This window comes from Labeo rohita, chromosome 5, assembly GCF_022985175.1.
Source record: "Labeo rohita strain BAU-BD-2019 chromosome 5, IGBB_LRoh.1.0, whole genome shotgun sequence".
In the NCBI taxonomy this organism is placed as follows: Eukaryota; Metazoa; Chordata; class Actinopteri; order Cypriniformes; family Cyprinidae; genus Labeo; species Labeo rohita.
The window spans coordinates 45,887,908-45,912,743 of NC_066873.1; the positions used below are offsets into that span (position 1 = coordinate 45,887,908).

The 24,836-nt window shown below is 36.1% G+C and overlaps 2 protein-coding genes across 3 annotated transcripts; both read right to left on the minus strand.

Annotated features, from left to right (window-relative positions):
- Positions 1-901: 901 nt before the first annotated feature.
- On the minus strand, positions 902-6,910 carry ddrgk1 (DDRGK domain containing 1). 2 transcript variants are annotated; one of them, XM_051111315.1, is made up of 9 exons: positions 6,729-6,910; positions 4,810-4,956; positions 4,573-4,709; positions 4,383-4,484; positions 3,268-3,390; positions 3,146-3,184; positions 2,958-3,014; positions 2,816-2,864; positions 902-1,665 (listed from the first exon to the last, which is right to left on the minus strand). In XM_051111315.1, exons 1-9 carry the CDS (start codon positions 6,814-6,816, stop codon positions 1,505-1,507), a joined length of 903 nt encoding a protein of 300 aa, XP_050967272.1. In that variant the 5' UTR covers positions 6,817-6,910; the 3' UTR covers positions 902-1,504. The 2 variants fall into 2 exon arrangements, with proteins under 2 accessions (XP_050967272.1, XP_050967271.1); XM_051111314.1 differs by having other exon boundaries at positions 4,810-4,959.
- A 1,251-nt stretch (positions 6,911-8,161) lies between these two features.
- Positions 8,162-13,050, minus strand: haus4 (HAUS augmin-like complex, subunit 4). Its single transcript, XM_051108735.1, has 10 exons — positions 12,918-13,050; positions 12,717-12,792; positions 12,425-12,564; positions 11,398-11,526; positions 10,993-11,133; positions 10,744-10,840; positions 10,508-10,653; positions 9,957-10,087; positions 9,811-9,879; positions 8,162-8,585 (listed from the first exon to the last, which is right to left on the minus strand). The coding sequence occupies exons 2-10, from the start codon at positions 12,790-12,792 to the stop codon at positions 8,411-8,413; spliced, it is 1,104 nt and encodes a 367-aa protein (XP_050964692.1). The 5' UTR covers positions 12,918-13,050; the 3' UTR covers positions 8,162-8,410.
- Positions 13,051-24,836: the final 11,786 nt, after the last annotated feature.

The following is a 24,836-nucleotide window of genomic DNA, read 5'->3' on the forward strand; positions in this document are numbered from 1 at the left end:
AAGTAGACCTTATAAAAAAAGAATAGAGAACGCTAGTACTAGAGGGTCATTTTTTAAATAAAAAAATATTTAGAATAGAAAAAGAATAGAGAGAGTGTAAGTGTTAGAGCATTGATTTATTTATCTATTCATTATTCTGTTTATTTATTGATTTATTTAGCAATAGCTGTGTTGACTGTTGTTTGGGAATAAACTTTGGAAACTACATAAATATTTAACCACAAACAAAATAAAGTTGCTATTTTATTTTAACACTGGTAGGCTATATTTTGTGGTTTACATGCTGTCATGTATTTGTCTCTTTTTATTCATTTATTAAGGTACACATCATGCCCAGCTTTCAACTGTTTTGAGAAGATTTGTATTAGTTTTTCCACTTATGCCTTGTTTTTTCATAGGGAACATTATTTAATTAATAGACGTCTTTCATTACCTTAATTAAGTATAAATGCAAGTATGGGGAAATAAGCATGTTATTTTTTATTTTTGTTTTTTTTTTTACACTTTACAACACCCCAAAAGATTATTTAGCTTAAAAAAATAAGAACTAAGTTCATATTTGTAAACATGTTGATATTTTTATTTGACCTTTTTTTGGTTTATTTATATTTTTATGCTTGAGTTGATTTTTCTAATTAAATTACTTAAATATTTAAAATCAATTATAAAAAAATATGTGCAAAAAGAAAAGCTGCACTTCAGGGAAAATCTGTAAATTAGTGTCACAAGCCAAACAAGCAGCAAACACTTATAAATCCTGGCAGGAATACTGCTGCTCCTCCCATATACATGCTTTCTGTTTCTCTCAGGAAAACACTGGGTTGAACTAAAATAAAAATGACCAACTAGTTTAATGAAAACAATTAAAATAGGGGGAAAAAAACAAACAGTAAAAGCTCTGTTTAAATTGTCACTACAATAAAATAAACTGTAGCTTTTGCCTTTTTATTTGACGCAATCAACAGTGAGAGGAAATTACAGGGATGTGTTGAACACAGTTTCTGACCAATAAACATTCATGACTTTTTCAGTTGTTTGTGATGACCAAATAAGCGTATTACTTTGACAAAGAGTATTTCTATATAATGAAATATTGTAGATCTGAGCATTACTAGAAAAATAAATTAGGAAAAAAAGTCCAAATGGTTCCAGATTTTCATTTACGTCTATGCATTTTGCAGCCACTTTTATACAAGGCACAACTGAAGGAACCCTGTTTAAAGTGTGTGTATAATAATAATGACATAAAATCTTCTTTTCTGCCACTGGAAACAATTCCACTGTATTACAAACCAGCCTCAAGCAATTTCATAAAGTGGTCGAGACAATATCGAACACAGCCGTACCTACCGTAAATGATGCCGATGGCATGGCGTAAGGGAAATTAGATAGGGAATGAGCCCTGTATGCTGCTTCCGACATAACAGACTGTAAATAATACAATGCATCCCACTTTATTTAAGTTCTTGCAATGGAATGAGCATTTTGTGTTCATCCTGGAGGTTTATGTGCTGCTCTGGATCTCAGGTGTGAGGTTTATGAGGGTGTTACTAGCTTGAACAAGTTCTGAGATGGAAACTCTTCCTCTCTGCTTGATGAACTGAGCCACAGCGTTCAGCTCCTCCGGCGTGATGAAAATAAACTTCCCTCGGTCATCGATCACTCCTGCACAAACACATGAAATTATATTAGAGTCACTGGCTTATGTTAGAGGTGTCAGTATAACATGTTCAACTACTACTCATTTGAAATGCCTTATGATCTCATAAAGCAGTGAGATGCAAAAGATATGCAAAGATATCAGTGTGATGTGTGTAAAATATACCAGCAATTAGACACATACAGGCAGAATGTGATGTACTTCCTATGAACTGCCCCTAAATTCTTATATAGTGTATTATAGTTAAATAAAACTGACTCTAAAAGCATAAAAATGTGTCTTATAAATGTTAACTGAAAAAAAAAAAAAGTAAAACTTTTATTTCAGGCAGTTGCCAAGGAAGCACTTTTTTTTATTATAGTTTATATACTAAAATAGACACAAATAAAAGTACAATTAAAACTAAACTAAAAAATAATTTTAAACAAAATACAAAAAAAAAAGATGAAAAAACAACAAAATCACTACACCTTACAAATAAAAATGAAATAGTATCTATATACTAGACACTAAAATTACAGTGGGACAGACTGTAAAATTGATATAGAAATAATGACACGTAAAAATAACATTCATTTGACTTTTCATCAAATACTGATTTACATGATTATTCAAGTAATTGAGCAGTAGGTAACAACACCTGTATTTGTACATTTTATTATTTTTGTTTTGGATTTTATAATAGTGGAAAAGTCTAAAATTTTACTTTTTTTATTAACTTACTTTTACCCTAAGTCACTGCATTTGCAGTCTAGTGCAAATTTAATGAAAAATATATTTAATAAAATTAAAAAACAATGCAGTGCATCCATCAGAAATTACTGTAATGGTCTTAAGTTGTTTATTTATCATTTATCAAAGGCTATATTGCCAATGCCAAACTAAAAAATAAGATTTAAAATAGCCTTAATAAGAATACTTTAATGAATTGTAAACAATAATTTAACAATATTATTTGTACAAATGAAATTAATAAAAATAATTTTATATAATTTTCAAATTGATATTTGATTTAAAAAAAAACTAATATTTTCCCAGCAGATTCCCAGCATTTTTTTCAAATATCAGTTCATGTATTTTCTGAGTAAACAGAACTCAGAACACATGTTTTGGTGTAAAGTTATAGTTTCATGTCAGAATATGACAAACACTTACCTGTCAGGGAGCCGTCTGCTATGAGGTCCTGCAGTCTGGCAATAGCATCCTGACATACAGAAACACATTTCAACAATCATCTAAAAGCACCAGTACATGTTCAGAGGTCAAAGGTCAGCTGAGATCTGCTATAAACACTGACCTGTGTACGCATGCCAAAGCGGGATGCCAAATCCTCCAGCAAAACCACTTTAGAGTTCTGAGCAGACAGAGAAACAGAGAAACTAGTCCCACCATCATATAAGACTCATACTGCCCAAACCTAGCTGCAACCGTTGTTTGCTCTCACAAATATAAATGAAACCACTTTAATCTGAATGCATGTGTTACCTTGACATACTGGATGAACTCCTGCAGCAGGTTGCGAGACTGAAAATTACATAAACATGAATTAATTTTAAACGCAGTGGAAGAAAAGCAGACACGGTGAGCGTGCAGGAAGAGAGACGGACCTCTTGTTCGTTGAGCTCCTCAGCCTCTCCCTGATCCTCAATCACGAAAGACTCCTTCAGTCGCTGGTACTCCTCCTCCTCCTTTCTCTCCTGCTCCTCTTTGGCACGCCGTAACTCCTCCTCCTGTGCAACAGAGAAAGATACAGCTTTGTTAATGGTTTACAGTTTAACCACGTTTTGCACGGCACAAGTTAAACATATAAAGTAGCACTGACACATGGTCTAAATTAGTGTTCGACCAATATGGATTTTTATTTTGACCAGAGCAGTTTGACCGACGGCCGATACAAAGCTCATATAGGTCCACATGAAATCACATTATTTTATTCAAAAATAGTAAATAACACATGAATTACAATTTCTGCGATGGAATTGAACCTTTATTTATTTGTTTGTTTGTTTATTAATGTTTACTAAAATAATTTAAATAATTATTTTAGAAAATAGACAGATTTATATTTTGAAAAGCAACTGATTCTGTATTTCTAATGTACTGTTTACAAAATCAAGAAACACAAATAAACAAACACTAACACCAACCGATGTGCACACTGGGAATTATTTCAAGCAATTAAATGTCAAATGTTTAACATGCGGATTTGCTGAATGCCAACAGAAACTGGAATTGAAATCTATAGTTGCAAACAGAAGTGTAATAAAATAAACGCTTAAATGGTCATTTTAGTTTTACTTCCCACTAATCTAAAGGAAACATGACATGGAATCAAAACTTAACAGAGCATTAAAAACCAAAAAAAAAAACTGGTTCTGCCTGAACCAGTTCGCTTTAATGAATGAAGCCAGTATGACCCTAAAATGAACTTTACAACAAATGTAATAACTTCCTTTGGAAGTGCAGACTGTTACATTGTTGCAAACACACAGACTCAGACTCTAGGCTGTTTTTAATAATATTTATATGATAAACTATTATAGTGGTTGTATTTTAATTATTATAAGAACTGTTCAATAAAGACAGTAAGTGACTGAAGATGGAGAATGGAAGCTCCTGTGCATCTGTGCCTGTGCTTCTCAGCCAGTCAAGAAAACGTTAGGCAAATATCAGCCAATGATATCAGCTTTGGCAATACTAGTCAACAACTAGTTAAAATGACCTGTTTCTGCTCTTGCAGTCTCTCCTTCTCCTCTTCTTTCTGTCTCTCTTGATCTCTGAGCTCCTGCATCTTCCTTCTCTCCTCTCGCTCTTCCAGCTCGGCCTAAAACACACACATTAATGACACGCACACATTAATAACCAGACTTCTGATACGCATAAAAGGTGAGATGTAGCAGCAGTGTTGTAACCTCTCTCTGTGCTTTCCGTGCTTGTTTCTCCTCCAGCTTCTTCTGTTTCTTTGCTCCGACTTTAGCAGCGGCTTGAGGACGTTCTTCAGACGGCTGCCTGTCATCCTGATTCTCATCGGCTTCCACAGGACTGTCCTCTGAAGAAACAGAGAGAGAGACAGTTTAGAGTTTGGTGACAAATCTGAAAGTTTTCTACGTGATACTAAGTGAACTTGGGGTACGAAAAATCATGCGTACCGTTGTCTGACAGCCGCTGTGCACGCTGGACATTCACTCTGCTGTGCAGGTTTCTGCGGCGGCGAGGCATTCCTGCGGGGCGCTCCTCTGCCGCCTGCGGACGGGCTGCGGCTCGAACCACCACATTCTGATGATCCTCACGATCAGCTGCTGAAACAAGCACAAGCAGAAGAGATATGACTTTTCAAACATATAAAAGGCAGCTATATATTTTATATATATGAAGAGTTCAGATGCAAAAGCAGCTAAAAGCCATCTCAGTTAAAAATGAGATAATGATAGTGAGTGAATGCTCCTGACACGTAGTATACGTCCATCAAATACTTTTACTTCAAACTCGCTAAATACCAGCCTCAGCCCAATCAGAAGTATCTGTACTTACATAGAAACCTATACAAAGTAGCCAGAAAGAAACGCTCATTTTAAAGAAAAACGTCAGATGGATTTAGCTGGTTTTGCATCTGAACTCTTCATATATTACCCCACTTAAGACTAATTTAAATTGGTATAATATATACCATATACCATTTTGAAATACACTACTAGTCAATAGTTTTTGGACAGTAAGATTTTTAATGTTTTTTAAAGAAGTCTCTGCACCAAGCCTGCATTTATTTGATCCAAAGTACACCAAAAGCAGTGAAACCATGAAGTATTTTTACTGTTTAAAATAACCATTTTCTATTTGAATATCTGTTAAAATGTATTTGATTGCTAAGAAGCATCATTACAGTCTTCAGTGTCACATGATCCTTCAGAGATCATTCTAATATGCTGATTTGCTGTTCAAGAAACATTTCTATTTCAGAAAAATGCTGTTATTATGAACTTTCTATTCATCAAAACAACCTGAAAAAATTCTACTCTGCTGTTTTCAAAATATTAATAATAATAATAGTTGTTTGTGCATCAAGTCAGAATATTACAATGATTTCTGAATGATCATGTGACACTGAACACTGGAGAAAAGATGCTGAAAATTCAGCTTTGAAATCACAGGTATAAATTACATTTTAAAATATATTCAAATAGAAAACTACTATTTTAAATAGTAAATATATTTCACAATTTTACTACTTTTGCTGTACTATGGATCAAATAAAATGAGCAGAGGAGACTTATTTTAAAAAAAAAACATTTAAAATCTTTTTACTGGTAGTGTATTATTTGGAAAAAATTCTACAACACTGTTGTCAATACTGTTATATGTGTTATTTCTTTATTATTTATTTTAACCTTTTATTTGTAACTCATTTGTTTTATGATTTTATGAACATGATTTTATTAGCCATTTATTTTCATCAAACTGTTTACACTATTATTTTATTTCTTTTTTATTGTTTATTTCTTTTCACTGGTAACTTTTTGATGGAGCCAAGTTTCTTTGTCTCAAAATCTTTGTTTTAGCAGGTGTACAGAAGGTTTATATTATGTTTTTAGGGAGTAAAAGCTACAACTAAAAGCAAAACTGCTCTAGAATGATATTTATATTTTATATAAATTAAATAAAAACAATACTCCAAAAGTGGGTCCACAAAGGACCTTTACTTTAAGAACTTTACTTTAGACAATATATTTATAATTTGCTTTGACTTCAAGACAGGAACAATAATACAGTTAATGATGTATTTTTTGCAGTTGTATTGTCTTTCTCACAGAGTGTCAATGGGTCTGTATACTTCAATATAGTGATATATAGTATACTGTAAATATAGTTTCCGTTGCATTTTAGGAAAGAGAAGTCAAGGGAAGATTCACTCTTCAAATCCAGTCACTCACATGAGCATCAATGTCTTCACTGAGTTTTAATGACAGTGTTTTAGTCTTCTTATACAGTAACATCAGCTTTGATCAACTGTTCGTTTGACAGCTGCTGTCTGTCGCATTACTGACTGATTTAATGCCAATATTTCACTCACCTTCTTCAGTCCGTCCACGAACTTTCACGGCAAACACTATCAGAACGAGCAGAATAACCGCTGCTACAACATACAGAACCACATCCATTTCAATCGCTAAAAAATACACTAAATTCTAAACTGCAAACAACTTCACACCGCTGTGTGCAGCCTCAGCGGAAGTTGACGTTGACTTGCTCAAGCGTCACTTCCGTGTCACAGTGCGACCCCTACAGGTATGGAGGAACTTTAAAAACATGTAATGAATAAAAATATAATATATACCCATCAATGATATACTTTTATTTACTATACGATATGCTAACGATATAATGCTGTAATATTACACAATAATATAAATCTATCCATTCTCCAAACTTAAGTCTAAATAAATGAATTTAGAATTTGATATAAATATTTGTAAACTATTTGTTTGTAACTATTTATACGAAAAATAAGAATATAATAATCCATGTGTGTTTAATAACTTAATGTAATACATAATAAAAATTAACGTAATCTAATATCTTACATATATTTTTGTACATTAATTATATAATATACAATTCCTATACTTAAAAGAAATATTAATATGCACTTTTGGGGCATAAATAATACAAGTGAAGACATTAGAGGAGATGAATAGGAGTAACTCTTCAAATACTTTTTAAAAAAGGTTTCCAAAGAATCAAAAATCCAAACCAGCCAAAAAGATGATAATAAAAACAATACTCATCAATACTCTTTAAATTCTTCTAAAAATGTATTGAAATTAATATTTTAGAAAAATCTCATATTACAGTAGAACTACATGTTTAGGGAGCAATGATGTTTTGAAACAACATCAGTGTCTATAACAACCTTAAGTGTCATTCAATAGCTCAGAATGAAAACTACAATAGATATCAGTAAAATAACAATAAGAATATTTATACAATTATATATTTATACAAGAATAAGCATTTTCTTGTAACTATTTATACAAAAAAATAAGAATTTGTTTAATAACGTAATGTAATATATAATTAAAATTAACAATCTAATATCTTACATACATTTTTGTACATTAACTATATAATATACAATTCCTATACTTATATAACTTATATACTTTCCTATACTTGTACATATTAATATGCACATTTTGGCAATGAATAATACAAGTAAAGACATTAGAGGAGATGAATAGGAGTAACTCTTAAAATACTTTTTTTAAAAAAAGGAAAAAAGGTGAATAATAATAAATAAACAATACTCATTAATACTCTTTAAATTCTTCTAAAAATGTATTGAAACTAATATTTTAGAAAAAAAACTAATATTACAATGGAACTACATGTTTAGGGAGCAATGATGTTTTGAAACATCAGTGTCTATAACAACCTAAAGTGTCATTCAGTAGCTCACAATGAAAACTAAACTTTATTTATTCAACGCTGAAGCCAGATGTCAGTAAAATAACAATAAGAATAAAGAAAACAAATCAAGTTTGACTTATTTATTGACATAGAAGCGGACAGTCAATTTTGACTAAACTTGGACTTGTTGATTTGGACTGGTTAATTAGTAAAATAATATTAAATGATCAAGAATATATGATTTCAAAAGCAGGATTCAAATGAATTACATGACAGAACTGATGAGTATATGAGATTTGACTAGCATTACAGAACACTAGCTTAATGTTGAGCTAATTCAGTCAATTATGTGGAGAATTCCTTCAGCGCCCAAGATTTAGTGCCGATTTCCTGTTGTAGTCTTGAATATTCCTCAGCGAGAGCCTCAAAGTCCTTGCCGTAGATCTCAAAGGAGGCCAGCTTAGACTCCACCGCCTGTTTGTCCACCTCTGAGGATTTCAGCTCCACTTTCAGCTTCTCCCTGAAAACAGTGACAGATGCATACAGTAACTGATGGCTCCGGTTACAAACTCAAACAAAAACATTAATGTTAATATGGCTACAATATTATTACCAGGCATGTACTGTATGCCATCAGTCCTGGAATCAAATTTCTCTAATTTTACAGAAGTGGTTTAAAGGGGTCATCCGATGCTAAGTTCACTTTTTTATGTTGTTTGAACATTAATGTGTGTTGTCAGTGTATGTACAAATCTACCCTATAATAATAAAAAACCATGCAGTGGTTTTTAATTAATCTGTAAAAATAATATTCCCTTTTTCAAATCGAGCCGTTCTCAGATGCCTGTTGGTGTGCCGTCACACCCACAGAGGACACTCCCACGATAGTTGATTGACATAAACTCTTACCTCAGATCAACTGTAACAGTCCAGTAACTTTCCATGTTTTGATGCCAGAGCAGGGATGTAAGTTAGACAAGAATATCTCTGATTGAGTGATTGAGGTGTTGTGTTGCTGGATGTAATAATGAACATAGTGGTCGTCATTTACTCCCGACATCTGAGTAGATTACGTTTGTTTGTGAAGGGAATGCGCCTCCCGATCTTCATATATCAGTCTGTGTTCGTGCGAATCATTCGTGATCCAGCTTCACTTACAGCAGAAGTGAGTATAAGCGTCTTTTTATGAATCTTTGCGATCGCCTTTCCTTATAACGTGGTAGTTAGGAAGTTTAGCGGCTAAACGCGGCTAATGTAAACAAGACCGTCTTTCCACAGAGAGAAAAGAGGGAGCAGAGCTCATTTGCATTTAAAGGAACAGCCCCTTAGAATAAGATGATTTTTGCAGAGCTGATTTTGGCAAGGTAAAAAGGTTGTTTTACAAAACCATTGAGAATTTTTAATCAAAGTATATTAGAGACTTTTCGTTAAGGCCCTAAAGAATCATATCAACTTGTGGAAAATGGGCATCCGATGACCCCTTTAAGCTTTTCATCTGATATATACTAACATTTATATATTGAATTTATTTTATATACAGTAGTCAACATTTTAAGTGGATCAAAAAGGTTCAAAGTTGTCCAAAGACAAGAATGGGTATTGTTTTGGTTTTAGGACAATTTTGATGAAATGTTTTGCTCCACTTCAAATGTTGACTATTACATATTATTTAAAAATACAGAAATCTTTTTAACAATTTTTCATTAATAGTAATGCAAAAACAAATGCTGGCTGGAGTTACTCACGTTATTTTCTTATGAGCCGCTATCTTGTCTCTTGTGTATGTGTCCAGCTGAACTTCAAGCATCTCGGCCCTGCAGGAACAAACTCGTCGTTATGAATACGCAGACGCCCTCAATATTACACTCAAGACCACAAGCAACGAACATACCTGATCTTCTGCAAACCAATCTCACATTTGGCCTCAAAGTACTCAATCTTCTTCCTGTCTAGATCTTTCTGAGCCTTCAGCCGGAGATCCAGGATGAGACACTGAAGGATGTTCATGCACTTCAGCAGCTCCTGACAAAGCAAACACATCATTACGAGACACTTTTCATGTAAGCTGAAAATGTTGTGTTTTTCTGTTTTCACTTTATTTTAAAGATTTAGTAATTTTGTTACTGTTGTTTTTATTTGTATTATTGTTTTACATATAGTTTATATATTATTTTATATAAGTTGAAGCACTACAATTAAATTACTAACCAGAAAAAAAAAAAAAAAACTGAAACAGACATAAAAATAAATTAAACCTAATCAGTAAAATAAACAAATTAAAAACTATTAAAAATGAAAAAAAAAAAAAAAAAGAATATAACAAAAATAAATTACTTTAACATTAAAATGAAAACTAATTCATTAATTTATTTATATTGCCATACTAGCTTTTTTACGGCTATTTTCGAAGAAAGATCAAGAAAGTGGTTTCTCTGGACTCACAGACAGGTACGTGTGTGTTTGTCGCTGCAGTAATGTGCCGTTCTCTCGGTTTTTCTCTGTAAGGCTCTTGGCTCTCTTTTGTTCAGTGTCCAGCAGTTCAGGAAGTTTGGAAAGCTTCACACTCCTGAGACCCTCGCTTTCATTCTCTGAGAGAAAACCAAATCAAATCAAATCAAAACTATCAAAATATCCCATCACTGAAACAAATCATCAGAGAGCAGTGGAGATCAGTTTACCCCACTCTGGCTGATAGTATGTCAGGATACTGACGGCCTTCTTCTTCAGATGCTGCAGGAGTTCTGATGGCAACCTCTGCTTCATCTCTAAAACCTCCTGAAAGAACAGCTTTAAATATGAGTAAGTGCTTCAACAAACCATTAAAGCACAGTTCTGGGTTCAATACAAGCTGTACTGACAAATGCTGAGAAGTTCATTGTTGATCAGTTGATTTCATGAGCATCCAGTGATGGGAAAGGACGCAGTACCTGTTCAGGAGGCATTTGTCTCTTGACTCTTTCTGCAGTCAGTCCCAGAACACCGCTGTGATCTTCACTGCTATCAGAGCTGACGTCCATCTGTTTCACACACTGAGCCACCATCAAACACTGCTCCAGCGTGCTGTAGAACTAAAAACAGTATTATATGCTGCTTAAAGTCTTCTGGGGCATTCACACCATTTACAAACAAAACATTATGTTCATTTACTGCTGGACTGCATGATTTGCTTACTGGGAATGGGACATCCTACACTGACTGTCATAACATTTAAATGTTCTCTCATTAACTCCTTTAGTCTGTCGCAACTCATGTTTCTGCTAAAATAAGAGTGTGATGTCTGCTCTATACTCATTCAAACACACAACAGCAGTCGCTGAGTTTCATGTCAGTACCTTGTCCTCCGCTGTCAGAGTGCTGGAGGCTTTACTGAAGCGATTCTCCTGGATGATTTCTCGAAGAACCCGATGAACGCTCTCCAAACGCAGCCATCCCAACCTCTGAGTGTGCAGCTCACGCTCGGCCTGCAAAACACATGTGAGCAGAAATACACCAGTGTTACTATCCTTATCTAAAACTAAAACTATTAGAATGATTTTGTTAATTGACATGACGCGGTAATACTATAAAATATAAATATTAGATGAGAAATTAAATTAAATGACAACTAGAAATTCTGCCTTCAACTGAACAAGCTAAAATAAAATAAAATAAAATAAAAGACAAAAGCACATCGTAAAATTACTAAAAATTACACTAAAATAAACACTAAAATGTAAATAAATATACAAAAATAAGTGTATATCAAAAAGCTAATTTAAAATATTAATATACACTATAATAGTATACAAATCCTACTAAAATAACACTGTTTATCATCAGCAATTTCTTCTTTCATATGTAATCTACGCACTCATTTTAGCACTTACTCTGGTAAAAAAAAAAAAAAAAAAAAAAAAAAAAAAAAAAAGACAGCTGAAGCAGAATGTATTAAAAATGACTAAATGTGTTAAACAGAGACTACCAAGACCTTGAAGACTATGCTGTCAAAATATAAATTTAATAAATATACAAAGGAGGTTGTGGATATTTTATGAATAATATAATAGAATATACGCTGTTTTTATGAGCGCATAATAATTGAAGAGACTAAATAGTGATGAAGCTGTAAAGAAATAATGACTACCTTCAAAAATACTCAATTTTCCTTATATATTCACATACTGTTTAACCCATTTTCACTTTTATATTTATGCACATGGCAGATACTTTTATCCAAAGTAAGTTAGACTACATTTAAGGTAAATATTGTATTTTATCAGTTCATGCTTTCATTAGGAATTGAACCCATGACCTTGGTGTTGCGAGCACATACTTTACTGTTTCTGGTTATAAAGTGTGCAGCAGTTTCTGGGCTCTGACCTTCTCTCGATCCCTCCTGAGGTGCTGTGTGAGTCCAGTTCGGTCCACATGTTGGGACAGAGTCGCCAGTAACTTACAGAACTGAGGATTCTGGATCAAATCCTCCTCTGAGATCTGACACAAAGGAAACGCTGCTAAAACTGAAGACACAAATGAATGATGTGAGAGGAACTCATTTATATTAATGATACAATCATCATTATGCAAAAGCATCCACTGAGGGGGCAAAAAAGTACATTTGTTTGCATAAAAGTAAAGTTTAAAACAGAGCAAAACTGAAAGAAGTTCAAACCTTGTTGATGTAAACTGTCTCCTTTACCGAGAGACGAGACAAACACTGAATCTGCTCTCTGTGACATCACTGACATCTGACAAATATCATATCCGTATAAAAAAATAACATCGTATTAAAGGATATAAACGCAATTGATGTTTGATTCAATTTTATAGGAGGTAAGATATTATATATAAATCACACGGTCAAACAACTTACCCGGATGTTTTACATTTAGTGACCGCTGAACTAAGGTTGGACAGTAATAATTAAATAGAATTATTTTTAATTTCTGTGAAATTATTAATTATAATGACAAAAAATGAAGTTCCGTCACGCTGTAACTTTGTTTTACTTTAAAAAAATTGTTTACTTTACCGCCAGGACCGCTGATAATCGACTGCGCATGCGCGACTGTGAGCTGATTGGTTTGCTGCCTATCATAACGTCATTTGAACTCTCAGGTTAAACCAATGAGGTTAAGCCAATATATTGCATAAAAGTCTCATACTGAAATGCAGACAGAGCAATAAAGTCAGTTTGTGTTTTGGCATTTTCAAAATAAATATTACGAAAGTAGATAATGTGGCATCTTCCATATAATGTATTTAAATATAAAGTACATTTCCAGTTTTACCAGTTGTCTCATATACATGTTAAGTAATTTAGAGCATTTCAACGCGTTTTTAGAGGTATCAAGAATTGAAATTGATAGTAAAAAAGGAAATCCTGCGAAACTTGCAGTAACTTTAAGAAATGTACTTTTTGCAAATAAAAGCTACATGTAATTAAACCATGCTCATTTGTGTATTTTATTTTAAACATTGTTGCCTAGTGTTCATTTCGGCTGGAAACTGAATTGTATGTATAGGCACGTTTTTAGAGTTTAAAATATAGGCAGGTTTTTCCAATGTTGGTCAAAGCAGTAGGCTATACTACATACTGGAATATTACACGTTTGTTGAATTTAATAAAGTTAATACTTTTTTCCTGCAAATATTCACTTAAGCAAAAATTGCCTTATTTACTAATTTTAAAAATACTTATGACTTATTTTCTTATGTTTTTTTTTTTTTTTTTTTTAATACATTGCATAGAATGAAAAGTAACAGAATTCTTGGTTTTCCCCTCCAGAGGTTTTAAAACCATAAAAGGAATCATTTCTTACTCCTTAATACAGGTCCAACATGACAAAGGGTGAAGTCAGCAAAAGTGGGAACGATAATAAGGTGGTCTTGTAATGTTGTAATTACAGTACTTAATTTAAATATCAACAGTTGTGTGGAAGAAAAATTAATTTTACTTATCTTATGTGCTTATGGAATATTTTGTAAGGGTCTGCTTAATTTAAACCAGCTAGGAGGATGACATAAGAGAAGGGTATTGGGGCCCTAAATATTAAGGTTTGATTCTTGGGAGTATGATGTAGCAGAAAGTAGTTATCCAACTCTTACTATGTGTGGAAAGTTACCAGTTAGGAGGCTGGGGAAGAGATACAAGTTGGCGTGAGCCCTCCCTTCTTGGTTGCACTCTGCAGTAACCTGTGTTTCTGTAAGACTGACTGATTTGTTCTTTGCAAAAATAAATTTATAAAAGACATTTGACCGAGTTTGTCTCTTACTTTGGTGAGAGTCGGTTTGATTTTGCCACAACAGTTGATAAGCATTTGATCTCAAATGCTGGAAGGTTTGAGAAAGTACATGGTAAGTGCCTGTACATTAAGTCTATTGAAATTAAGATTTAAATTCTACTACAAACAGTATTTCAATCTACAGCATGAATTTGTATTACATGTGTCCATGTGATCTTTAAATTTAATGCAATGATGTGCAAGTTTCTTTGTTCTATTTAAAAAATAAATATATATAAAAAATTGTTACAGTCCCAATTTACCTAAACATGATAAACTGGGTCAGTAGCATTTGGATAAAGTGGGGCATCCTATAAATTAAAAGGTAATGCATTGCTTAATGTAGGCAATTTCGTTCCAGAGAACATGTCACAAACTATAGGCAGAAGACAGGGAGAGGAAAAATAAGAATCATAATTTGTGAAGATTCAGTTTTTGTTTGTAAAAAGTGCCTGTAAACAAACACATTACTTGATCTCACCCACACTTACACACATAAACACACTGTTACGAATAAAATTAAACCCCTACTCAAAGAGAAATAAATTAACCGTAACAAGTAAACAGGGATCCTCTTTAAAAGATCCCTGGGGTCCCCGCTCTCACTCCCCAAAGTTTCACGACCACAAAACACAGTTAGAATGCAAGAGAAGAAATTTATTAAATTAGAATGGACAAAAAAACAGCATAAACTTCGGGAGGGGAAACGCCAAAAGAAAATACAATAAACAAAACTAACTACCGTTCGCAAAACTAACCTAGAAAAGAGATTATAAATAAAAAATACAAAATCTTCCCTCCCTACTAACAAAAACAGGAGAAAAACGAACATAACAAACAGGCACCCACCTCCCAGCCGTAGTCCACTTAACAAGGATCAGGAAGTAAGGTGACAAACATAACAGCTACCAAACACAACTCAATTGTACTTAATTCACAGAATAACAACAAATGTCTTACTTAGCGATCCTTTCGCAATCACTCAACATAATCGACAGAACACATCAAAAACGGAAAGGGGAAACCAGGAGAGCGGGGGAGCCGCCGAATCCTCCATCGCAGCAGCTTAAATACTGCGGCCATCATGCCGGTCGCCAAACGTATCCGTCCTCATGAGCCACTCCACCTGAAAACAATTAGGGGTAGAACAAGAAAACACAAGCTACACCGTAACCAAGCAACAACCTACAACCTCTCGTAACACCTCCACACCAAAAAGATACAAACAAGAAGTTTGTATCTAATCACAACTTAAGCTTCAGCACCATGGACCCTGGACAGGGCATCTGCCACCACATTCTGAGAGCCTTTCTTATGCCGGATATCCAAAGTAAACTCTTGAATTATTAGCGACCAACGCATTAAACGAGTATTCAAGTTACGCATCCGGGCCAAGAAAACAAGAGGATTATGATCTGTATACACGACAATTGGAAAGGAACTTCCACCTAGATACACCTCGAAATGTTGCAACGCTAAAAGTAAGGCAAGGGCCTCCTTTTCAATTGTACTATATCTGCGCTGACACGGTGTAAACTTCTTTGAAAAATAACAAACTGGATGTTCAATTCCCAACTCACTTTCTTGAATGAGAATGGCACCAGCCCCAGTAGCAGAAGCATCCACTTCCAACTTGAAGGGACGTCCAAAATCCGGCGCTAAAAGGATAGGGGCATTACACAATAAATCCTTAGCTGCTCGGAAAGCTTGCTCACAAGCTGAAGACCACACAAAAACCCTAACTGTGCTGAGAAGATCGGTTAGTGGTGACACAACACTGGCAAAGTTATGACAGAATCCTCTATAGTATCCTGTCATACCTAAAAATCTACGTAGTTCCCTTTTATTTTTCGGTACCGGAAATTCCAAAATAGCTTCAATCTTCGCGTCAACTGGACATACATGACCCTGACCTACCTTCTTCCCCAAGTACACCACTGTGGCCTTGGCGAACTCGCATTTAGCCAAATTTAAAGTCAGAGAAGCATTAACAAGACGTGCAAACACCTCACGTAAAGAACACACATGTTCTTCCCAGCTAGAAGAATATATTACAATATCGTCCAAATAGGCCTCACATTTCTCAACTCCACTTAGTACAATACGCATTAATCTCTGGAATGTTGATGGCGCATTACGCATTCCAAAGGCCATAACGGAGTACTGCATAAAATCGTCAGGGGTTACAAAAGCGGAAATCTCTGAGGCTCGAGGTGTAAGGGGTACTTGCCAGTACCCCTTCAAAAGATCTAATTTCGTTACAAACTTTGCAGGACCAACACGGTCAATGCAGTCTTCCATACGAGGGAGTGGAAAGGAATCAGGTTTAGTTACTGCATTGACTTTACGATAGTCAGTGCAAAAGCGAACCGATGAATCAGCCTTAGGAACTAGTAAACACGGTGAGCTCCACGCACTCTGACTGGGACTTGCAAAATTATTTCGATGCAAATAATCGACCTCTGCTTTCATCAACTCACGTTTCCTGGGATTAAGCCGGTAGGGATGCTGTTTTATAGGGTTTGCATAACCTACATCGATATCATGTTGCAGTACCGTAGTCTGTGATGGAATGTCACAAAAGAGCGAAGGAGAATTTTCAATTAACTCAGCAATATCTCTCTTCTGAGTCGGAGTTAAATGATTTAAGTGAAGGTCTAAATCATTCAATATTAGGGAGTTCAATAACCGCCCAGTAGGCACAGAAAACTCCTGTTCAACAACATCATCTGCTGTAGACAACGATGCAACAACAGCACTCGGCTTAACAGTAAGCGCAGTTGGTGCCGAATCCTCCTTCACATAAGGCTTTAACATGTTAACATGAACCATTCGAGACTTCCTCCGGCGATCAGGCGTACAAATCAAATAATTTGTATCAGACAATTTCTTGGTCACAGTGTAAGGACCTGAAAATTTTTGTTGCAATGCAGAACCTGGCATAGCCAGTAACACCAAAACTGAATCACCTGGCTGAAACGAACGAGCGACACTTTTACGGTCATAATACTCCTTCATCTCCGCCTGTGAATCAGCTAAATTTTTTCTCGCTCTTTCACATACCTTGCGAAGACGTTCACGAATGGAAGAAACATAATCGGCCACCGGTATAAGCGACATGTTATCAGCAACCAGTTGTTCGCTTAATAACTTTAAAGGGCCACGAACCACATGTCCAAAGACAAGCTCTGCTGGACTGTAACCTAAAGATTCTTGAACGGTTTCTCTTATCGCAAACAAAAGCAAAGGAAGATCATCAGCCCAGTCTTTACCAGATTCCACACAGTGAGCACGCATCATTGATTTGAGAGTCTGATGGAATCTCTCTAGCGCCCCCTGTGATTGGGGATGGTATGCACTTGACACAGCATGACTCACAGAAATTCCATTCAACACTTGCTCAAATAATTTAGATTTAAAATTTGTTCCTTGATCTGTCTGAATCACACGGGGTAGACCGAACGTTGAACAAAATTTAATCAGTCTTTCACAATGGTTTTTGCCTTAAGATTACGTAACGGTATTGCCTCAGGGAAACATGTTGCTGCACACATCAGCGTCAAAATATACTGGTAACCCGCTTTCGACTTTGGCAATGGGCCAACACAGTCTAAAATGAGTCGCTCAAATGGCTCTCCCATCACTGGAATAGGCTGCAAAGGAGCCGGCCGAATGATTTGATTAGGTTTACCAGCAAGTTGACAAGTGTGACACGAACGACAATGCTTCGCCACAGCAGATCTTAAACCAGGCCAATAAAAGTACTTGGCAACTCGCATGAATGTTTTAGTACTACCTAAATGACCAGATAATGGATGATCATGAGCAAGTTTAAGAACTGCTGCTCGATAACCAAAAGGTAACACAATCTGATACTCTGGACTTAAATCAGCTTCTTTAGCCTTCTGAGACAGCCACTTACGCATCAATACGCCTTTGTCCCAAAAGTATTGTACGCCACAAGCATTATCTCCTTCCACGGTACCTTCCGCAGCCTCAAGACAGTGCGTCAAGGAAGAATCCAACCGTTGGGCTCTACCAAGTTGGTCTCGCCCCATTGTCAATGAAGGTTCTTGATCAGCATTTTCACTAGCCGTTTCAGGCTGTACAGACAATGTCAACTCAATGGGAGAATCTGTAGAAGCAAGAAAGGTATCAGATAAATCAATGACATCCTCATTTTTGCGTGCTTGAGCACGAGTGACTGCACATGCTGAAAATGTCAAAGGGAATTGACTGTCAAGCTTCGGATCACAAACAGGAGTCTCTGCCACAATTGGGTGAGGAAATACCTTGCCACCGGCCAGGTCATTTCCCAAAATTAAACTCACACCCTCTACAGGCAGTCTTGAACGTACTCCCACTTTCACAGGACCTGAAACTAAATCAGATGTCAGAAACACAGTATGAAGAGGAACTCTTATGCAGCTCAAGTCAATCCCACGAACCAAAACATCAGTTCCGGTATAAGTCTCCTTTGAAAAAGATAGCTCATTTCCAAGGATAAATGATTGTGCCGAACCTGTGTCTCTCAAGATGGAAATAGATTTCACTGTAGAATCAGGAGAAATTGAGACACCACCTTTGAAAACAAAAGGAGTAAAGTCAGAGACATCTGAACAACATTGGTTGTCAATAAGATCCACTGGTTCACAAACAACATTGCCCACACTCTTCGGTTTTAATACAGTGTTTTTTTTCTTCCAAGCTTTACAGTCAGCAATTAGATGACCAGGATCCAAACAATAAAAACAAACCCTTTTGTTGTCAGAACTCTTATTCTGCTCCTTACGTTGCTCTACAAAGCGTGCCATTGGTTTCATTGAACGAGAAATCGAGTAAGGTTTTTCAGTATTCAAAAACACTGATGCACCACAATTCGGACCAGCAGCAGAAGAAAAAGTAGTCTTATGAGCAAGCATATATTCATCTGCTAACACTGCAGCCGCTGAAAGTGAATTCACCTTTTGTTCATTAAGGTAAACCACTAAATTTTCCGGTAAGCAATTCTTAAAGTCCTCTAACAAAAACAGCTCTTGTAACTGATCAAACGTAGTGGTTTTAGATGCAGCACACCATTTTTCCAACAAAACTTTCTTGTCACGTGCAAATCCCACAAATGTTTGCTTCGCTGATTTAGTGTAACTACGAAACTTCTGTCTATATGCTTCAGGATATACACCCGCAACACCGCAGCTTTTACCAAATCATAATTGAGAGACTCTTCGATGGGTAGCGCAGAACACACCTCCTGTGCTTTACCTACTAAACTGCACTGTAGCATTAATGCCCACATATCCCTCGGCCAATTCAATTTGGCCGCAATACGTTCAAACGCAATAAAATATGCGTCAACCTCCGATTCACGAAACGGAGGCACGAGCTTAATATGCTTACTAGGATCAAATGGAATCACAGCAGCAGGCATATTAATAATATTTTCTGCTGATTGATCAGCTGTAGGCACATTTACATGCACAGGAGTTACAACAGATGGAATTACAGTTCGCTCATGCGCTCTCTCCCTCTCTTTTTCTTTATGAACCATCTCAAGTTCGCGTAAATGTAACATACGATTATCATGCTCTTGTCGCTTTATTTTTAACTCTATCTCCTTCAACTTAAACAAAAGTAAAGGGTCTGATTTAGATGATGATAATTCAGCTGTTTCAGCCGTTTCTAAACCCTCACTTTTTTCCATTTCACTATCTATATCACTTTCTACCAGCAACAAACCTTGCTCAACAAGTTTAGCGTACACTTCAGCTTTAATTACTTTTTTAGTTGCAGAAGTTTATATGGAAACATTCAAAATTTCAGCAATTTGCACAAGCGAAATGTATTAAATTGCTGTATACTAGGTTTAGAAATAAACGCTCCGATATCTAACAGTGTAACAAAAAAGCAAACAATGGTATCATTTAGACATTTGTTAATCACACTCGTTCAAAAAATTATAGCTGCGAGCAGCAATTACCAAATTAATTGTTGCTTACTAACAAAAAAGCAAACAATGGTTCGAGCATTTAAGGCCTTTAAGGTGCTATGCAAGATTGTTCAAAATGAGTTTTGTCATATGATATGAAGATCTAGTGTTTGTGTGAATATATGAACATATATTTAGCAATTTGAGACCATTTACCATAGAAATCCTGTGTTTTTGAAGCTTATAGCGCCACCTATGGTCCGATCTCTATGAAACGTTGCATGCTTGTTAAGAGTCATCTGCCACATGTTCTTACCAAGTTTTTGGAAAGTTTTGAGTTTTTGTTTAGGGTTTATAGGCTTTTGGGTAGATGTGGCCACACCCCTTTTGTAAATGACCCCGTTATAGCTAACCAAAGGACAAAATTCAATTTTATTTTGATAATTATTGATCTTGGGAGTCCAGAGAATATTACTGCAGTGGTCTGCTCAAGATTGAGTGAAAAACCTAGGACTAGTTCGCAAAAGTAGGTTTTTAACATATTTGTGAATATTTAATGAAAGACTTGAATGACATCAATGGTTCTTGAGGCAAAGTTGTTCATCATGAGGAGATCTATCAAATGATATGGAGATCTAGTGTTTATGTGAATATACTAGCATTTATTTAGCCATTTGAAGCCATTTACCATACACAGCTTGTGTTTTTGAAGCCTTTTTAACTGTTATAGTGCCACCTATGGTCTGATCTTCGCGAAACTTTGCATGCTTGTTAAGAGTCATCTGACACATGTTTTCTCCAACTTTTGTAAAGTTTTGAGTTTTTGTTTAGGTTTTATAGGCTTTTGAATATATGTGGCCACGCCCCTTTTCTAAATGACCCCGTTATAGCTAACCAAAGGACAAAATTCAACATTTTTTTGATAATTATTGATCTAGAGAGTCTGGAGAACTGTGCTGCAGTGGTTTGATCGAGATTGAGTGAAAAACCTAGGACTAGTTCGCAAAAGTAGGTTTTTAACATATTTGTGAATAATTAATGAACGGTTTGATTGACAGCAATGGTTCTTGAGGCAAAGTTGTTCATCATGAGGAGATCTATCAAATGATATGCATATTGTGTGGATGTGTGAAACACCACGTGATTACAGAGCCATAAAACTCGTTAGCGCCAACTAGTGGCCGATTTCTTTCAAAATTCTTACAGACCTTTAGGGCCATGAGTCGAACATGCCCAGTGAGTTTTGTTCCGATCGGCCTCCGTTAACCTTGTCTAATAGGTGCTCAAACTTCATTGGCCGATAGCGGCCATGTTTTTTGAGATACGCCAATGTCCTCATAGACCCTTATGGCACGTTGGACAGAGACACTGCATACCAATTTTCAGGTCGATCGGACCAACGATTGCATAGTTATAGTCATTTTTATGTTTTTTCAGGCTTATAGCGCCACCAAGTGGCAGAGCTGTGCAATTTTTTGTATTTGTCCAAAGATTGAGTTTATACACATGTGTATCGAGTTTGGTGAAGATATCTCTTTTGGTTCATGAGTTATAGTCATTTTAGTAAAAATGGCCCCCCACCTGACAAACTTTTTGGGGCCCTTTCGCAACGATGAGTCAAAATTTTACATTTTTTTGATAATTATTGATATTCACTGTCCAGAGAACATTTCTGCACTGGTTTGGTTCCGATCGGGCGAAAAACCTAGGACTAGTTCGTAAAAGTAGGTTTTGAATTTACTTCAAAATGGCGGAAAACCCGGCCCCGTAGAGCGAATCTGATTTTTAGGCTTTTTATCGCCTTGACCCAAGGATTCCAAATATCAAATTTTGTGAGTCTATGACAAACGGTCTAGGAGCTATAAGCATTTTTGCATTTTTGATCACTGTAGCGCCACCTATAGGCCGATTGGGCCGGTTCTTTGCGCCTGAGTAGCGAGGGTGACTACTACCTTCTGACCAAGTTTCAGCTCTCTAGGCCTTACGGTTTGGGCTGCACGATCAGTTCTAGGGAAGAATAATAATAAAAAAAATCCTAACAATTACAATAGGGTTTCAGCACTGCGTGCTCGAACCCCTAAAAAGAAATACCGGAAAAAACAAGTGGACGAGCCCCCATTTGTTACGAATAAAATTAAACCCCTACTCAAAGAGAAATAAATTAACCGTAACAAGTAAACAGGGATCCTCTTTAAAAGATCCCTGGGGTCCCCGCTCTCACTCCCCAAAGTTTCACGACCACAAAACACAGTTAGAATGCAAGAGAAGAAATTTATTAAATTAGAATGGACAAAAAAAACAGCATAAACTTCGGGAGGGGAAACGCCAAAAGAAAATACAATAAACAAAACTAACTACCGTTCGCAAAACTAACCTAGAAAAGAGATTATAAATAAAAAATACAAAATCTTCCCTCCCTACTAACAAAAACAGGAGAAAAACGAACATAACAAACAGGCACCCACCTCCCAGCCGTAGTCCACTTAACAAGGATCAGGAAGTAAGGTGACAAACATAACAGCTACCAAACACAACTCAATTGTACTTATTCACAGAATAACAACAAATGTCTTACTTAGCGATCCTTTCGCAATCACTCAACATAATCGACAGAACACATCAAAAACGGAAAGGGGAAACCAGGAGAGCGGGGGAGCCGCCGAATCCTCCATCGCAGCAGCTTAAATACTGCGGCCATCATGCCGGTCGCCAAACGTATCCGTCCTCATGAGCCACTCCACCTGAAAACAATTAGGGGTAGAACAAGAAAACACAAGCTACACCGTAACCAAGCAACAACCTACAACCTCTCGTAACACACACACACATGAAAGCATGTGTTACACACACACACAAACAGACACATCTTAGATAGAATCATGGCAGTTTTATACTACACTTATTACACGGCTCTCTGGAATGCTTGATTCTGATTGGTCAGTTGAGACATTTGCAGGTTCGTTCTTTTCAAATAATAACCGCTCCAAAGTAATAACGCATAGCCGGTACTACTTGTATGTTTGAAATCCCTCCGCGCCAACAAAGATTACCGTTTGGCGCCATCTTGTGAGAAACACTGGACAACCACAATTAACAATGGAAAAATTCGACATTAATTTTAACATGTACGGTAAAAACAAAAGGTTTGAACAGTGGATAGATTCGGACGAATCAAATGACTCCCCAATTAAGACGAAAAAACGAAAATTGAACTACGAAGAACAAACAACGACAAGACACAGAGAGCTTACTGAGACTGAACTTGACAAAATAGAGCATGACAGCTACGAAGCCAACACACAAAAAAATACAGAATGGGCAATAAAACTTCTCAAAGACTGGCTAAAAAGAAAAAAATGGAGACAGACTACGACAAGTATGAAGCAGAGGATCTTAATAAGGTATTACGATCATTTTATGCATCTGTTCAAAGTGCGAAGGGTCAGATTTATTCAATAGCCAGCTATATGGCCATCAGGACTGGCATTGCCAGATATTTTAAAAAGTTTGATATCCTGAAAAGTCCAACCTTCAACTCCAGCAGTGCAGTTTTTAAATCTACAATTAAAGCCATTCGTAAAGCTGGCAAAGACATTAGTCACCATCATCCACCGATCTCACCAGCAGACATGCATCTAATACGAAACTCCGATGTGCTGTCGCCCGACACAGCAACTGGTCTAGTTCGGAAAGTGTGGTTTGATGTACAACTACATCTAGCAAGACGAGGCAGAGAAGGGAACCGAGATTTAAGAAGGGATTCTTTTACCATGAAATGTGACGACAATGGCACCGAATACATTACTCTGTCCCACAATGCAGAGACTAAAAACCACAAAGACCCGAAAGATCCATGTAAAGAAAATTACAGAGGCTGCATCTTCGCTGAACCCAACAACCCTAAGTGTCCTGTTGCTACTTTCAAAAAATACCTGGCACTCTGTCCGTCAGACGCAGACGCATTTTATCTTCATCCACTACGACAAAACCAGGAAACACTGAACAAAAGAACAGTCTGGTACTCTAAAGAGCCGATGGGACATAACTACCTTGCCAAGATGATGCCCACAATCAGCGAAGCAGCTGGCCTCTCACGAAGATACACAAACCACAGTTTAAGAAGCACGGCTGTGCAACTTCTCTCGCGTGCCGGATTGGAAACGAGAGAGATTATGACTGTGACCGGACATAGATGTGAAAGCAGTCTTAAGACTTACTGGACTCCGACCACCGCTGACAGACAAATGGTAGTATACTCTCATCAAATCCTGACAACAGCTTGGCAAGCAGTAAGTGTTTGTATTAAATATAATATTTATCATAAAATTCAATCACCAACATAGTTTAATGATAAGTTTTTTTTATTATTTCTATGTTTTTTAGGTGCCATCAACAAAAAGTCCATAGAGAAAACTTTAGCTGACTCTACCAAAAACATCAACTTCAACATCCCCGCTGGGACCACATTTACAATGTCACAGTTCACAATTAATGGAAACGTGCAATTTAATACTTGTAAATAAATAAAATACATCCGTTATTATATATTCATATGTAGATGTTATAAATTGTCTTACTAACA

Bases quoted from the DNA above. Each gene is read 5' to 3' on its own strand.
- haus4 (XM_051108735.1), bottom strand. From the start codon at position 12,792: ATGTCAGTGATGTCACAGAGAGCAGATTCAGTGTTTGTCTCGTCTCTC. The intron at 11,134-11,397 runs GTACTGACATGA...TACTGTTTTTAG, and splicing joins CTCTGACAGCGGAGGACAAG to TTCTACAGCACGCTGGAGCA. The intron at 10,088-10,507 runs GTGAGTCCAGAG...TTGCTTTGTCAG, and splicing joins AAACACACACGTACCTGTCT to GAGCTGCTGAAGTGCATGAA.
- ddrgk1 (XM_051111314.1), bottom strand. From the start codon at position 6,816: ATGGATGTGGTTCTGTATGTTGTAGCAGCGGTTATTCTGCTCGTTCTG. The intron at 4,485-4,572 runs GTTACAACACTG...TGTGTGTTTTAG, and splicing joins CACGGAAAGCACAGAGAGAG to GCCGAGCTGGAAGAGCGAGA. The intron at 3,185-3,267 runs GTCCGTCTCTCT...TGTAATTTTCAG, and splicing joins AGGAGCTCAACGAACAAGAG to TCTCGCAACCTGCTGCAGGA.